At 40.2% G+C, this 18,426-nt stretch overlaps 1 protein-coding gene across 5 annotated transcripts in view; it reads left to right on the forward strand.

The window, feature by feature from the left end:
• LOC144761534 (uncharacterized) overlaps positions 1–18,426 on the forward strand; it is a 292,792-nt gene that overhangs the window by 211,543 nt on the left and 62,823 nt on the right. For all 5 annotated transcript variants that reach the window (XR_013595769.1, XR_013595770.1, XM_078646851.1 and 2 more), the window contains one exon: positions 17,261–17,356. Coding sequence is in view for 3 of the 5 variants with exons in the window: in XM_078646851.1 (XP_078502977.1) it covers positions 17,285–17,356 (72 nt within the window). In the remaining 2 variants the exon portion in view is untranslated. The remainder of the gene's footprint in view (positions 1–17,260; positions 17,357–18,426) is intronic.

Raw genomic sequence — 18,426 nt, forward strand, 5'->3', positions numbered from 1 at the left:
AAGAGCAAATGGTACAGAGTCTACTAAAAATGAGGAGTGTCAGAGTTCAAAACCGTATGTATCTAGGTTTTTGAAATCAGTCATATTGAATTCTGGGGAAGAGAAAATGAGAGCTCATGGGAGTGTCTTGAGGCAAAACCATGACAAAAAAATGAAATTTATAGGAATACGGATAAGCACAGGTGTTTTCTAGAATAAATGTTTGGCTTGTGTTGTGGATTATGATACAAAATGTTGATGCAAGGCCAAACTCAGGCATTTGTTGTCGATTGAGAAAGAGAGTTCATTCCTCCTAAAACTGACCAAGAATGAATGAGGCAACAGCATGCCAGCCAAGAACATTCACTCAATTGAGACACTAGAAAAGAAATGCCTATATTAAGGTGATTGTCTCCTATTATAAAAGTGCTTTTTGCAGTTGGAAATGTTGGTAATGTTGGTCATGTTATTTATGAATAACAAGCTGTGATATCCATTAGGAAAATGTTGTCCTTACTCCAATTTCAGCAAAAATACAAGTTATTATTTTGTTAACTATAGCGCAAATGATAAACAGGTCAGCAAAGAATGTACTTTCGTTAATGAGGATGTTTGTCTGCTGTTTCTGTCAAGCTGTGGTTCAGCTGGAGATGTAATAGGAAATGGACACTGCTGTTCTGCATTATTTAGCTCATATTATTAAAATTAACACTAGAGATGATCCCAACATCTTGTTGGGTCTACATTATATGTCGTAACTTCCATGAGGAACTTTGTTGAAAAAAAGGAGCCAAAAGTATGGAAGATTAGCAGGAGCATACTTATTTATTTATTTTTAAATCCGCAAATAGACAAAAGGTATGGGGATTCCCTTGATCGTCCGGTATCGCCCCTCTAGCATAGGGTCGCTTGCTCCTGAACCGGCCTTTACCCAACATATCTTGGAAGTTCCCTGAACTGTTTTGGTCCTCCTCCCTTGTTGGGTTCCGTCTTTAATCATAGGGCTTATGGATTAGCGCTTACATTTTGCCATGAATGGCTCCCATATTTCAATCCATTTATTTGAACCATTAATACAATAGAATTCTGCAAACATCTGAGAAGACTTGACCAATGAAAAACTAATTGGAGGGAGACTAGACACCCATTTAGAAGGATATTTAGTGTGAGTTGAAGAAAGTGACACACTGCGTTTGCTTTAGAAAGCATGTTTCAAACCTATTTTGAGCTGAGGTGTGTAAAATAAACAACTTGAAATAATAAAATCCCAATGTTTATTTATAGAAGTAAATGAGTGTAAATTTTCATTTTAAGGCACCCGTGCAAATGTTGAACGTTTGCAGAATTACATCATTCATAGAGTTAGTCATAATTTGAACTTGTAGGTGCACACTCAAAGACTTTCAAAACTTGTGGGAATTTGTACACCCATTCAGGTAGTTTCCTCCAATGGAAACGCATGTCAGTTTGCTCCTGACAAAACCAGACATAAGTGTGTTTCCTCATTTAGAATGGAGAGAGACCAGTATCACAGATAAAGGAAGATCAGGAGACACGATTTCTTTACATGCAATGTACCCTGTCAAAAATAAAATGTTGAAATGCACATTACGTTACATTTTCAACTAGAGGGGATATATAAAATACTAAGGGCCTCATTTACGCCGCCGTTGCAGCATTTTGAGTGATGCTGCAGCAGCGTAAATAATATGCCACGTTGCTCCATATTTACGAAGAGACACATCTAGGCAGATGTGTCAGTTCGTAAACCCCTGCGCTACATTATACCTGCATCAGGTATAATGTACACAGTGTGGGTTTCCCCCCCCAAACAAAGGGTCTTAGGAGTTACAGCAGTGAGATCGTTAAAATTTCACTGCGCCACTTCTAGGACACCAATGCGTCAAATCCTTATACCTGCCTCCTGGCAGGCGTACGGGTGACACAGGTCCTTTCACATGGGGCTTGCCCCATGTGAAAGTACACATTGCTGGAGTTGCATCTGTTTACATACACACAATTCGCCAAATTTTCACCAACAGATTCGTCAGTAATACTGACGCATCTGTCATTCCTCGCGACATGATGCGTCATACAGTAAATATTACACATCCATCATGTCGCATTGAGGGCGCACTAAGAAGTGTTGCATCGCTGCTTTTACGTACCAATAACCATAGAGATAACCATAGAAATACAAGTAATATACAACACAATGCAACACTTCTCATAAATGAGGCCCTAAATGTATCCTAGGACTTCTACAAGTGGCATATATTTCACAGATTAGTACTTTGATGGCTCATGAATCATATGAATTCTATGATATTTTAGATCACAGGGAGAGAAACTAAGCAGAAGATAAACATTGTTTAAGCTTCTCGGTGAACACCAACTCTAGTTCTATTGTGGGAATACTGCCTGCTCAATACTGTAACTTCTGCGTTTTCTACCAGCGGGAACATCATCAGCAATTTAGACCCTAATTCAGGCTTTCTGATCTGCCACCATGTTTGATCGAGTCTATTCCATGGAAAACAGTCATGTTAGCCATGGCCCTGTTGCACAAAACTGCATACATCTGTCCCTAGAATGCTCAGAGAATACTCTCAGCACATGTATATGGGAAAAGTACACCTACTTTGAGTGTATATTTCCAGTGACCACACAGTATGCCAGCCTGCTGCCCCAGTCAGAGGGAATTGCTATCACTGAGTTTTCCCCTGCAGTGGACTGTCGCCAAGGTAGCAGAAGCTGCTTCAAATTTTAAATACCTGCAGTTACAGCAACAGTCTCGAGATATATCATACTATTCTCTGCTTTGGTGAAGGCGGCTTGCTTACTGCCACATCAGTCAAAATCTCCTCCCTGTATCAATCTCGAAATGAGGCCCCACATTTTGAAACCTTCTAGAGAGTATGTTTGCACTAAATGCAATATACCTTACTTCTGTATAATGCTGATTATAGCTTATGTTTCTTCCATTAACCAATAGGTTTCTTTTCAGATGACCCTGATGTAGTAGAAAAAGGAAATTACTACTATTATTCGACGCTCTGTTTACGGACGGATGGTCTGCCAAGCTCCTACACGATTCCCTTGTCCTCATAAATGTGTAAATCAAACCTGAGAGGAAGATTGTAACAGCAGACAAGCTTGCTGCATACATGATTCATCTAAAAAATACATACCATCTACCATATTGGCTAGTCTCAGGAGATTTCAACCTCAATTTATTTCACCACGCAAGTGAGTAGCACACAGAGGTAGTTGGGCCGCTCCCAGACCAAAATATACCACATTATAATTGAAAGGATAACATTAGAGAGAAAATAGTCAAGGCGTGTGAGCAAATTGGCCTGCTTGCTCTGAATGGTTGTGTACCAGGTGATAACCCTCCAGCATGGACCAGAGCATTGGACAAATCAGTCTCCTTTTTAGATTGTACACTGGTGAACCTTACACTATACAACCTAGTGCAGGATTTTAGACTAGCTCCCACAAGGAGAGTGATCATCACCCACAGATGATCATGGAAGGAACCTGTCTGAGCAAACACTAGGTCACAACAGCTCTACAGGGAGAGAAATACACCCAAAATCTGAAATGCCTGAAGTGGAACTCAAGCTTGGTCAAAGATCAGGCAGAGGAAGCAGAGTTCTGCCTGGAGAATATGGGCGCAGAGGGCACAAACCTGAAACCAGCATGGGAAGAGTTTGCAAGGGAATTGATAAATAAATATCCTGCCAGTAGAGTGAATAAGGGAGACCATCTAGGGCCCCATAAAAGTATAGTTATGCCAAGATCCATTCGCCTGAGAAGACCCATTGTGGGCAGGCTCCTTAGGCAACTACGATGAACGCTGAGGAAGAGAACCTACTAAAAAGCTTGCGTAAGGAGAGAAGTGGACTAAAAGGGAGATACAGACCTTCAAAAAATCAAAACAGGAAGTGCTGTGGGCCCAACTGCTGTATGCCTCAAAGTCAAATGAATCCAAAAAATTCTGAAATGTATTAACAACAATGAAAAAGACCCAAGAGCAGCCCACAATGCAAATATAAGTGAGGGCGACTAGGTTGAACATCTAAAGTCTCACTTTAAAGGAAGCACCTATGATACAACAAGCCTAGATTGGCCCCAGGGGGTCAACTGGGTTGTCAAACCTGTGGAGCATCCAGCATATACTTGCACAGATATGCCCAAGGTCATTAAAAAATCTGGGTCTGATTGTGCCCCTGGCCCAAATAGGATAACACAAGCCCTCTTTAAACACTCAACTTCGAAATGGGCAATTGGTTTGACAGCAACGTTTGATTTGATTTTGACAAAAAGAAATCAGCCTGCGAAGTTAAAAAGATTTGATAATACACTCCATCTTTAAGGGAGGAACTGCATACTCACTGACCAACTATCGCCTAATTGCTCTTTTGGACATATGTCTTAAGTACATCTCAGCACTGTTATTTCATGATCGTGAAGTATTGGCATCAGACACTAGCAGATTCCCACTCAACCAAACAGGAATTACAAAGAGCCAAGGCACTTTAACAAACCCTTTTTGTAGTAGGATTTATCCTCAGTAGAGCTATGGCCACACGCACCACTCTTTATATGTGCTTTTTTTACTTCAAGGCAGCGTTTGACTGTGTCCGATGTGGCAGGTTATGAGCAAAATGTCAACAGTGGAGAATATCGCCTAACATATTGAAAGCAATTAGGCTGCTATTTTCAGACACGCGGGTTATGATTAAGATCAGGGATGGTGACCACCTATCAAAGGAAGTGAAAATATCAATTGGACTAAAACAAGGTTTCGCCCTAGCGCCCCTTCTTTTTAATTTATATATTGCAGAGCTCTCCATTGAATTAAATGGACAGATATCTGACACCCTGAGCCTTGGTGGCCAGCAACTGTCAAATATTCTGTACGCAGATGATATGCTATTGCTAAGTAACACCGGAATAGGCCTACAGAGATTACTGAACTAGCTTGAATCATGCGCAGGGGGCAATGAGCTTGAAATAAATTGCAAAAAGATGAAAGTCATCTCAATTAATCGCCACATTTTAAATCAATGCAATTGGCACCTTAGTGGACACACAAACGATGAAACATCTGCACATGTGTATCTAGGAGTCAAGATAGATGCAAGAGCTACGTATGCACCCCAAAGAGAGACGATAAAGGGAAATGCGCAGGCACTCAACTATGCCTTTACAACGCTATCAAGATCCATTTAGGGGGCATAACCTTAAACTATTGGTATCAGTAATAAAGGCTAAACTGCTACCCACCCTCTTATATGGATTGAAAATAGTAATAGGCGCAGAGGACAGCCTCTTTGACAAAATCATGATACAATCTTTTAAACAAGTCTTCCGGCTACCTAGATAGGCGTCACCTGCCCAGGCCAGGCTGGTGTTTTCACTGATAAATCAGTCACTTGCCAAGCCTGCGGCATTTGTCAAATGCTGTCACAAATTCCAGTTAGCCACTGACGGTACATTGGCTAATCTACTTAGGTCTGAAATCAACCTCCAAAGGGGGACTGGTGAATATACAAAACACCTTCAAAAAAGCATTGAAATACTGGAGTTGAGCGATCTATGGGACCTTAATATATCCGGCCATGCATTCAGAAGAGCAGTAAATAAAGCAATTAAATTGGAAAGCTGGATGAACGATAAACAAAAGGGGTCTCATTAACCCCTTCCGTGCGGCCGCGATTCCCCCCGTGTGCGGCCGCCGCCCGAACAGGGCGGGGCCGTGACGAACCCCAGCCGTCATCAGCACACGAGCACCGTGGAGCGTGACGGCTGGGGTTCGTCACCAGCATGGAAGGGGTTAATGAGGTTTCACAGTAGGGCAGTGCCACAGCTCTCCATGCTGCACTACCCTACGGTAAAATAAAAGGGCAGGAATGCGCCCTATCTATGAGATACAGCGCGATCCTGTCCTTTTCCCCAGCACCGGCACATTATGGGCTGTTGTGCACCAACACAGGCACATTTGCACAATTGTGCAAGGGTGCCTGCGTTGAGGGGATGATTGTTTTTGTACAGGAAGTGAAACCTTCCTGCAAAAAAAAACACAAGAGGTTTTTTCCTTTTTCTATGTGAGCTGCGGCATGCAGGAGAAATAAAGACATTTCCCCTTGTTGTACCCCCTTATGCCTCCCGTGGGGAGGTGTTGGTTTTTAGCTCTGCCTCAGATATACGATTTCTTGTAAATCAGGGGCAGTGTCAAAATGCCATTGATGTAGCTGGGAATGCCCCCGGCAACACCCTTTGCATGCCCCTTTAAGGCCGTAAACTGCTCTTAAGGGGACAATATTTACGAGGCAGCATCAAGCCAAAAAAAATGACTTAGTGCTCCCTTGTAAATATGGAGCAGGCCCCTGCGCCACAGAACGTCATGAAAAGTGATGTTCCGACGGCGCAAGGTGCCCTACCAGTCGCATGGGTGGTTGTTACTAAAATCATAGGATGCCCAAAGAGTCTCCTCTCCTGGCTCCACTTACTCCATGAAGATTAAACAGAGATTATTGACATTAGGATTTTTTGATATTCCAGCCTTGGACTTTCTTTCAAAGCGGAGACACGATGGCCAAAGAGAAGACCATCAATGCCACCTATATCATCAGGCAAGTGAAACCCTGCAGCATGTCATCTGTATGTACCCTGCTCTGGCCCCACAGTGAAGAAGCATGTTGAAAAAGAAACGTGAATGCACTAGGGATCACATCCTGGAGGTCAGCTTTAATTGATTCATTAGATCCAAGGAATACAGTGCTTAACATTCAATTGGTACAGTTCTTGGACATTTTTAAATCACTAGCCAAATCTGACCCATAGATTTAGGCGGGGGTCAAGACAGATGGCGGTGAATGCATCTATTAAGAACTTTGAAATGTATTTACACTATGGTGGGCTGCTAGTGATCATGCAACCTTGTTGTTTTGTATCCCGTCAGTTTGGGTTCCAGCCCAACACTACTCCCAAATGTTCTTATGATCAAATATTAGCATGTTTCCATGTGGCACGAATGTGCACACTGGATAGGCCTCCTCAGCTTTACATATCTAACTTTAGCATTTTCCTGCACGTTATTGTATTTTTGCTCGTTTTACAGGTCCCTTCCAGTTCTGTGGTCACTGATTAAATAAGAAAGACGATCTGCACTTTACACACTATTTGCACCTGCTGGTGACATTTGAACAAGCCAATTGCTTGTTCTGCTTAATTTTGCACATTGTACAGGCCCTAGCCATTTTTGTATTAGTGCAGGCTGTTATGGGATACCAGATAAAACTAGAGCTGCTTGGTTTGCCTCTAATGTACTTATGATCAAATGTTATCATTTTTGTACGTTTTGTATAATTTTGCACACTGCATGGGCCTCTGCCAGTTTTACATGTCAAATATTAGTATTTTTGTGAAATTTTGCTAATTTGTATAGGCCCATACCATTCCTGTATTAGTGGCCACTGGCAAAAATAGAAAGAAGATCCGCACGGTTGCACTTTACATACTATTGTGCACATGATGGCAACATTAGAACCTGCCAAAATGCTATTCTGCATACGTTTGCACATTGTATAGGCTTCTGTCATTTCAGTATTAGTGCTAGCAATCAAAGAAAGCTTGTCCTCTGATCAAATAAGGAAAATGACCTGCATGGTTGCACTTTACTCACTATCTTGCACATGTTAACAACATTAGAATTCAGCCAAATTGATTCTGTAAGTACTTATTACATATGATTGATTATCCTTCCTGCAATGTTTAGCTTATTTATTGTGTTTTGAATTGTAACTTTTAATGATTTTTATGGTTTCTATTGGCTGATACACAAATACTACTACTGAGGTAGTAGAAACTGGTAATTACTATGCGAGCTTCAGACTGCAGATCAGGCATATTGAACAGGTGTTCAAGGAATATGTGCTTCTCTCGTTGGCATCCACAGAGCAAAGTAGATTTCTGAATCTCAGGTCCTCTGTAAATGGTACATCCAAAATATCATGTGAGATACATGTGGTGTCTTCAATAAATAAAGTATCAGGAAGACAACAAGCTGATGTAAGCACGATGGATTTATTTTCACCTCATCCACGAACCACCACAGGCTAACTGACCAACATAGAATCTCAACAGGATTCTTAGTTAACATTCCTAGAAGAATGGCAGGTAACATTCTGCATAGTTAATACATCGATAAAGCTAGAAGAAATACAAGAACCAATATCATAATACACAAGAACTGAACACTTTATTTGAATCCTGTGATACCTACAAACTGTGGCAACAGTGAAGGCCACCTCTGTGGATATCTCTGCACACATATGGAACAATAGGTGCAAAAAGTTCTATTCATCACTGGCCGTTATCCATGGTAATTTCTCGCATACTTAATCTTGGCCAAGCCATGTGCAAAAGCATGGCTAATCATGTTCCATTTAGCAATTACCTCTTACACTGAATACCTTATGATGGCTCATGCAAGTTTGGATGTAGATCATGTGTACAAGGTTATTTAGGTAACACATCTTCCTCTGCAACAAAAATAATAACAGAAAGAAGCAATAAAAAACAATAACATAAAGAAGTAATGATTATGAGTAAAGGTCAACTACACAAATGACTAAAAGAAATTTATAATGACTAAAAGGAAATTATAACTGATCACTTATTCATAGTATTTCATATACACTGGAAGTCTGCGTACTCTTTGACTACTCTTCCTGATCACATTTGGAATATGAGAGAAATTAGAGGTGGAAGGTAAAACATTATACAATTTGTCTTCAGAAATATCATTCTCACGAATAACAGGCTGATCATTTTTCACTAAGACAACTCGACTTTTGGTCCAAATTCTCCCATCACTACTTTTATCCAACAATCTTTTCCAAGTTTCTTCTGAATAAGAATTGCACCAAGTCCCTTTTCACTAGCATCTGTCATCATGAAAGTGGGATCACTAGGATTAAAATGCCTGGAGAGAGGAAACATTACTAAGTTCAGCTTTTAAGGACATACACTCTTCTCTACACTCAACTGACCACTGAAATGTACAATTCTTGATAGTAAGTTACCTCAAATGATATGTTTTCTTTGCATAATCAGGTATGAATTTACTATAAAATTCCATCCCAAGAAATGAGAGAAGCTCATCTTTCTTGAGAGGTTCAGCAATGTTGACTATAATATCAACTAGTTCTTTTTTAGGAAAAACTCCTTGTCCTGTAATCATGTGACCAAGATATTTTACCTCTTCCACGCCAAATTTACATTTATCTTTTTTTAAAGACAAACCTGACTCTCATAGACATTCTAAGACAGCACCAACTCGTACATTATTCCTTCATTGAGTTCCCAAAAATCAGTAAATCATCCTGGTAACATTTGACACCACCCAGACCTTTCAGAACTCTTGACATTATACGCTGAAACACAGAAGCAGCTGATATGAGGCCAAAAAGCATCCTGCGAAACTTATACATACCCATGGGAGGGATAAAGGCTGTCAACTTCTGAGAAGATTCATCCAGTTCAATCTGATGATAGGCTGACGCCAAATCAATGGTGGTAAATTACTTAGCGCCACCCAAAGTACAGAATTATCTCATTGATATTGGGTAAAGGAAACTTATCCACTATTACCTCTTTATTTAAGGAGCATAAATCAATACATAAGCGTAAAACGCCATTTGCCTTCTTAGCAACCACAATGGGGGCCAACCATTCTGTGGTTTCTACAGGTACAATGATCCCAAAGTCAATCAGTTTGTCTATTTCTTTTTGTACATTCTCTTGCTAATTTATTGGAATCCTACTGACTTTAGCTACCACAGGAATAGTAACCTCCTTTAATTTAATATGATGTTTATAACCTTTCAGACAGCCTAGACTGTCTCTAAAAACATCTTTGTATTGTTCACCAAACATGGAAGCCAGATCATTAACTTCCTGGACTTCAACCTGTGGGTTAGCATTGGGGTTAAGTCGTACCCCAAGCAAACATTGATGTGCCCAACGAAGAAGGGCATCTCCATGCTTGGCCACATATATTTTTCCTGTAATTAGCTTGCCACCAAGTTTAATAGTAGCCATAAAACATGCCGACAAATTTAATAGGAGTATCACCATACCCCAAAGGAGATACTTCACATTTCACAAGTTTCACTTTATCCATCAAATGTCGTTTAAAAATGTCTTCACCCAACATAGTTAAATGTGAACAAGAATCACATTTTTAAAATTAAGTGAGACTCCCCCCACATCCACCAAATGTGAAGGATGTTCAACTTTTCCTTTGTTGACCTAAAATGTAACTACTTTCACTTCCGGCTGTTTTTTGTTAGTTGTATATTCAGTTCTATTAACTTTACTTTTGCAATATTTAGCAAAATGTCCTTTACGTCCACAAGTGTTACACACAACCCGTAGAGCAGGACAGAATGAAGAATTAGCAAAGTGACCAAAATGGCCACATCTGAAACAGGTTGCCCTACCCCACTTGAAAAAATCTTCATATTACTAGATACAAAATTAAATTTCTCTTTCTCTGTTGGATTTTTCTTTTCCACTTGACATACTACTTCTTCAGTTTTTGTTTCAACAGCAACTACCTTATTCTTTTTACCACTAAGTTCTTCTACACACTTCATCATATGTTTGACTTGTTTTGCAATGGTGATAACCTCATCTAAGGGAGGTTCATCTTTTAACCAAAGTTCTTTTCTGATGTTATCATGTGCACACTTCAAAATAAATTGATCTCTTATTCTTTCTTCTAATGCAGGACCGAACTTGCACGAAGATGCAAGTTTTCTCAAAGCATAAAGAAAATCTTCCACTGACTCATCCTTTTTCTGCTCTCTCAGACCAAAATGATACCTTTCCATTATAGTACTAAGACGTGGAAGATAGTGACGATCTAACTGAAGAATAAATATCTCATATTCATTGAGATTCCTTTGTTCAGCTGCACTCAATTCTGGCAGATGTTCTGAAACTTCTTGATCTTCTCCTCCAAGACAATGTAGAGAATGTTTTCGTTCAGCACTTATATCAGTACCACAAACCCTAGCATAATTTACAAATATTTTCTTCCATTTTTGTCATTTTACATTCGGTTCACCTGGACTCGTTAAAAAAAACGGTGATTGAGTTATATTTTGCATTTTAACGATTTTCTGTGTTAATAACTAAATTGAACTACACTCCCAAACCTAAAAACTGTAAAACTAGTAATAACTTTATAAATACTTCTTCACCATTACTCAGTAAAAAGATGTGCCAGTCATCGATTTTATGTTGGCAAATGACTCTAAAAATATTGTTCAATGACTTTAACAAATGCACACAAAATATTGTTAAATAGATGTGCAAGTCATCGATTTTGTGCTGGCAAATGACTTAAAAATGTCCAGCATTTTGTGCTGACAAACAATTTTAGAATTTGTTGTGCACTCTTCCCCACAGAAGATGTACCAATCACAGATTTGCCACTGACTGATAACTTAAAAAAAAATGTTTTATAACTGGTAATATGAGTTTGCCAGTCACTGTCACTGTGTGATTGCTGGCAAATGTCTTCCGTAAAAATAACTTCTCTGTAAATGTTAGCGTAATGTATACACCTCACCAAACTAAACAATTTGAGTGTGCCGGTCACTGAGTAACTGCTGGCAGATGTCTTCCGTAAGAATCGCTTCACAGTAGATATTTGCGCAATGAAGACACTTCGTGAAAACCAGACTCCGAGTAACTTTGCCATTGAAAATGTTTAACACTGACCTGAAGTGTAATAGAAATGTTCCTAGGAAGGCCACTAAATCCACAGACATAAGACTCACTGCGTCCGAGCTGATCCCTGTTGACACTGAAGGAATCGTCAGACAGAATAAATAAGCTCGCTCACACAAACAAAGTCCCGCAGGCTAATGGAAATAAATGAAAGGACTCCCAAAGTACCAAGGTGGAGTCATGTCGTGATGTGTCCTACGCTTATTGGACAAAGTCCAAGCCTCTTTTTGAAACCACGACGCAATGACGTAGATGCCTTCCACGCATTGCGTCATTCATGCAAATTCGAGAAAGAAGCATTCCCAAGGAGGCCAACACAAGACTGTCACCAGTGTGTAATGAGGTGATACGGTTGAAACGCTGCTTTAAACCGCAAGTACGTTCCGAAATGGTTGACAGCCAACACCGTAAACAATGTATGGAAGGCACTGCGGGCGCCCACAGCGCTAGCAATTCCTCCCTTCTTCCTCCTCACCGTGAGTTCTTGTCACTTTCTTTTTTTTTCTTACTCGGAGGTGTCATTCACTGCCACTGGAGAAATCGAGAATTTCTCTTTACTTTTCTTTAACTGCCGCTGGGAAGGAATGCTTTAAATTCAATTCAAACGAAGTAAATCTTCATATTTTACTTCAGTGTTGAGGTGAAATCCTCTTCTTATCCCATCCTCGTCGCCATAATAATGTGGTGTCTTCAATAAATAAAGTATCAGGAAGACAACAAGTTGATGTAAGCACGATGGATTTATTTTCACCTCATCCACGAACCGCCACAGGTTAACTGACCAACATAGAATCTCAACAGGATTCTTAGTTAACATTCCTAGAAGAATGGCAGGTAACATTCTGCATACTTAATACATAGATAAAGCTAGAAGAAATACAAGAACCAATATCACAATACACAAGAACTGAACACTTTATTTGAATCCTTTGATACCTACAAACTGTGGCAACAGTGAAGGCCACCTTTGTGGATATCTCTGTACACATATGGAACAATAGGTGCCAAAAGTTCCATTCATCACTGGCCGTTATCCATGGTAATTTCTGGCATACTTAATCTTGGCCAAGCCATGTGCAAAAGCATGGCTAATCATGTTCAGTTTAGCAATTACCTCTTACACTGAATACCTTATGATGGTTCATGCAAGTTTGGATGTAGATCATGTGTACAAGGTTATTTAGGTAAATGGGTTCTAAAGTTCATGCATGACAAGGTTTACATATAACAGTTCGAGAACCAGTCCTGGATGGAAAAAGCTATGCTCATCTTTCCTTTTTTTTTGTGCAGTTACATTGGTCGCTTGTAGGAATAGCTCTTCAACTAAGCAAATCAAATCAATTTTAATTTAAATTAGTGTTTATAAGATGAGTACAACATTCTTCCCTACATATTTGTGCTTGTATGCCTTAGCGCTGTATGTTATAGGGAAGTGTATCAGCCTAGCGAGAAGTGGTGCCGATGGAAAATGAAATTGTTTATTGGTAAGAGTCAACTTGAATATTTATTGAAAGGGTTGTTCAGAAAGAGACATTGCAAGCAGAATTGTTGGCCAGGATTTAATTGATGAGTGTGTTTATGAGCACAGTGACAGCATGCCCCTAGGCTACTCTGATAAGAGCTAACATAGAAAAGGTAGACATAAGTTGAGGAGCAGTATCGAGTAGGATTTGGAATGTGTCGCCTCTGTGTTTAGTTTAATTTTAGTCTTTATATAAATAACTATCCAATGACCCATACATTATTATATTTTAGATCATGAATGATGAAAGTGTACGTAAACTATCTGACTGTAGTACACTCATAAGTGTTTTCATTCCTATATTCTAATGAATAGGTTGTAATATACAGAATTACACCATCAACATAATGTCGTTCTACAGACCTGGAAGTACTGTAATATAACATTATGTTGGTGGTGTTCAAAATATGATTAATTTAACCACAGCCACATATTCCAGCTCCAGGGATAATTCCTCAGTCTCTATTGTGTATCTGTCACCATGTTCTTCCTGTGTTTCTTCAAAGCTTTCACATATCTCTCCGCATATCACACATGCAATAAGTGATGTCACTGCACCTAGGTGCCAGTGAACACTTTGGACTTGTAGTTCCAATGGTGCACATGCAGGCTCAATCATCAATTGATCTTCTCTGCATTACAGGTGTGCATGGGTTGGAAAAACAGATTTTGCTAATTTGGAGTCACAATCGGGCAGATAAGGGTGTTATACGTACAAAATACTTTTGACACTATATGCACAGTGTATGTTTTCATAAACGACATCTTGTAACAGTTGGGCAGGGTGTTTGTAAGTAACTCTTGAAGCAGTGTCTCCCTCTGAAACAATGCTAGATACCCAAACAGAAGAGAGGGTCAAAGTACGTGCTGAGACTTTGTGGCCTTCCTGAAGGTCCTCAACATCCATTTACCTTGCGTCGTCAGCTGTTGGCCTGTCCACACTGGTGTTGTGCCTACAGAAAACAGTTACATCAACAGTAATTCATTATTTATTATGTAAAAACCTGTAGAATTACTCATGCTGCCACTTATGGATTTTGCTCCTGCCTATGGACATGGACTGCGAATCAGTTTCAGTCAATAAAACAGGATTTTAGGGGAGGGCAACCTGAATTGGCATAGAGAGTAATAACTGAGGTCAATGAAGGGATGGGTTCTGGAGGTAAATGATAGTTGTAAAGCAGGTCCAGCACTTAATAGGAGACCTGTCAAAGGGGCTCCATAAGTCAGTATATTTGACACAGCTCTAAGGGCGCCTCCTGTTCTGCTTACAACAGGTAGGCATGACAGTTTGGGAAGTCAAGGCAAAAGTTCAACCTTCTCGGGGTTAATGTGTGCCTGGGCTTTCTTGGCTTCACTTGGCTCAGGTCTACTACTCAAACAGGGAAAAAGGTGGCATTGGATGTACAATATGCCCTTTCTGCTTTTATATGAAAGGCAATACAATTTTGTAGCTCTGTTCTTTGTGCCGGGCAGTACCACAGTTCAAAATGTCTTGGTTACTGAGCCCTGAGACCCACTCTATTTGAGTCACTTGGCGAAAATAGAAACAACTTTTGGTATCCAGATCATCGCCTACGCTGATGATACTCAGTTGGTTGTGTCGCTCAATCAATTGGACAATTCATGCTCTGGTTTGGCTTCATGCCTGGGAAAGGTTTCTAGCTGGATGGATATTTCATGTTTGAAACTTAATGGAGCTAAGCCAGAGCTGAGGCTCCTGGGTAATCACACAACATTGAGAATAGACTCTTTCTGCCCTAGCTGTTTGGGTCCACCACCTTCCCTAAAAGATCAAATTAAGAGTCTTGTGGTTTGGTTGGATCACAATTTTGATTTTAGGAAGCAAGCACGCAAGGTGGCATCCTGCTGTTATGGGATTTTAAGAATGCTAACAAAAGATCCTCCCCTTGCTACCTTTCTCTGCTAGAAGAGTGCTGGTCCAGGTATTGATTTTGTCATGCCTGGATTATGCAAATGCTCTATACCTGGGAGCCCCACTTACCACCATCAACAAATTGCAGATCGTGCAAAACTGCGTGGCACGTCTGCAAACGCACTTCAGTTAAACCTGCCCTCACATCGCTCAATTGTCTACCGATTCAGGAAAGAATCCAATTCAAGGCTATGAGTAGTATACACAACGCCTTCTCATGAAAAGGTCCACCGATCATTAGATCTACCATTCAGCCCTATTGCTCCCTTAGGTCTGTAAGATCAGATAACAAGCAGCTGGCAGCAGTACCAAAAATAAGGAAAACACGAAGCGGAGGGCGCCGTTTTACGTTTAATGCTGCTAAATTATGGAATCGCTTACCCCTCTGGATCCGCCTTGAACCAAATTATCTGACCTTTCACAAGCAGCTTAAGACATTTCTGTTTCCTTAACTCCACTCGAAGCCGCCCCGCTTTTTAGCACTGGGATGCCCCCGGATAGCCATGTGCTCTAGAAATGTCTTTCTTTCAATCATTTCATTCATTCATTCATTACACTTATTAGAGTGTCTACGATGCTCTTGGATGTCCAGAAAAAGAGCAGAAATCCCTCCCCCACATTGTGTTGCAGGCTTCATCGTCTGAGCTTGCATCTCACCAGCAGTTGTGCTGCATGGGGGCCTCTCCATGAGCTCCAGGTGATTTTCTCTTTGATAATAGAACACCCTCTCCACGATTGATCTAACATTGATTAAAGACGAGGGCTTGATGTTGCCTGAGAGATTCCTCATCATGAACATCTTGCGGAAATGATCCCCTGGGTCAAGGTATTCTGCTGAAATGTAAGCACCAATGTTCCTTTTCTTCTAGCTGTGGTACAGCTAAGAGAAATGCAAGAGGACCCACCTCCCAGCAATGGCTGCTTTCTCCAGAATTGATAGCTGGTACCGCTCCCACTCATTTCCTCAGCCAGTGGGCAGGGTCATTTGTGGACAGAAAAGAGGGACATCTCCAGTTGGAATACTGTCGAGGTGTTATGGCTGGGCAGGCCGGTGGGGTGGGGGCACATTTGCTTGTGTAACATATTTAAAAGTTCCCTAAGTGCTCGTAGTACAGTGCTGACTTATGCACAATGTTGTCGTCTTTGATTTAGGGCAACCTGGAACATTGTCCTATTGTTTCGTGCTTTGCCCTGTATTCTATTTTGTAATATTATGTTGGTGCGTTTGTTGTTAATTGGAAGTATTTGTAAAGTTAGATAGTAATCTTGCTCGGATTTACCACTGTTTTGTGCCATAAATACACATTGAGAAACTGAAACAGTTCACGATGAAAGTGCCCACAGCGGTTTGGAAAACACACAGTAATAGCACACATGCCTAATTAACAATGCGTAATGGGAATCCTTGGATAATTGAGTGCTTCCATCTCTAAAAGCATTTGTTTGCTCTTGCATTTCTTAAATTGTAATTGTCTTGCTTCCATTGCCCATTGTGCAATTTATTGCTTGTATCGTTCTAATTAGATAATTAAAAACACTCTCATGCACACATTTTTATTCTGTATTTAAGTGTACTTTTTGATTTCTTTGAGGGGGTTAATTAGTCCTCACCAGAAACTGCAATAGACAGTTCAGTTTACATTTTTGAATAAAGAATACCATTTAAAAAGAGAAATTGCATGGGTGAGGAATAGATGCTTTCCAATTCGAAAATATAATTTATAATACAATTATTCATGAAAGTCAAATGAAATCTGCATTTCTATGATGATGTCTAACGAAAAACAACAAAGTGTATGTTGCTCATTTTGTTCAACATAAAACATGTTTTTTGATCCTTAGCATTTTCTATAATCCCATATTTATTGTGTCAAAACTGCTCGTCATACTGTAGCGTTTGTGAAATGAACAGCTACATAGTAATTACAATATAGAGAATTATTCACTAGAATTTTTCTAAACTGTAACCTAAGATGTTTTGTCTTTCTGTCCCCATTTTGTTATTTCAGGCTAGAGTTTTTCTTGTGTAACTTATGCTTACTGTTGTAAAAAGAAGTCCAGTAGCCATGGAGCAGATTATAGAAAAGGGTTTATTAAGATTACAGGTAAGATGTTAAGTAAGTAACTAGCACATAGACCCACCAAGAGCAGCCTTCTTGCAGTTCAACCCATGTCTCAACTTCACCAGACACTCAAGCATTCCAATACCTCACCAAGTGATCCAGCATTCCACTACACCACATTCCTACTGGCTGAGCATCAAAGACTTTGAAGACTGAGGAGGATGCATTAAGATACAACACATCTCCACTCTTTATTTACAAACAATAAATGGTACAATTGAAAATATCATGGGACGTATGATGGTAACAGATGAAACTGTCCTATGACATCGGAAACAATAAAAATCACAGCACTTAAAAATCCCAATAAAATATAATCCTGCAAATAAAATCCCAAAGATATAATCCCGTTCAGGCTCTGGAGGACAAAGGACAACAGTAAGGTGCAACACCATCACTCACCCCATACGACAATATACCCAGAGGCCATACTTGTGAGGACTGAAACTGTACCTGTACCGGCTATGGCTCTAATGGGGATTTTCACCAGAGTGGGTTTCCCCAAATAAGTGGTTTCGGACAGGAAGACTAACTTCATGTCTGCTTATAGGCAGTCAATGTGGAAGGAGTGTGGATGACTTATAAGATCTCCACCCCCTACCATCAACAAACCAATGGGCTTGTTGGGAGGTTTAACAATACCTTGAAGGACACGTTCAAAGGCCTGCCTGAGGCCTTGAGGTATAAGTAGGATGTCTTCTTGCCATGCCCTCTATTTGCTTACAGAGAGGTGCCACAGAAGGGGGTTGGCTTTAGCCCCTTTGACCTTATGTATGGATACCATGTAAGAGGGCTTCTGAGTTTGGTGAAAGAGAGGTGGGAGCAAGCTCCAAGAAAAACTTAGTATGTATGTAGCTAGCTACATGTTTGAGTTCAGAAGCCAAATGGCCAAACTTAGAGGCAGCAAGAAAGTAATTAAAAAGGTGGTATGACCAAATAGGTACGCTTGTGGAATTACAAACTGGGCAGAAAATATGGGGGATAGAACTTGTGGAGCCCAGGGCCTTACAAGACCACTGGACAGGGCCCTATGAGATAGTTAAAAGAAAGGG

The sequence above is a fragment of the Lissotriton helveticus genome, chromosome 6 (genome assembly GCF_964261635.1).
Source record: "Lissotriton helveticus chromosome 6, aLisHel1.1, whole genome shotgun sequence".
NCBI classification, from domain to species: Eukaryota; Metazoa; Chordata; class Amphibia; order Caudata; family Salamandridae; genus Lissotriton; species Lissotriton helveticus.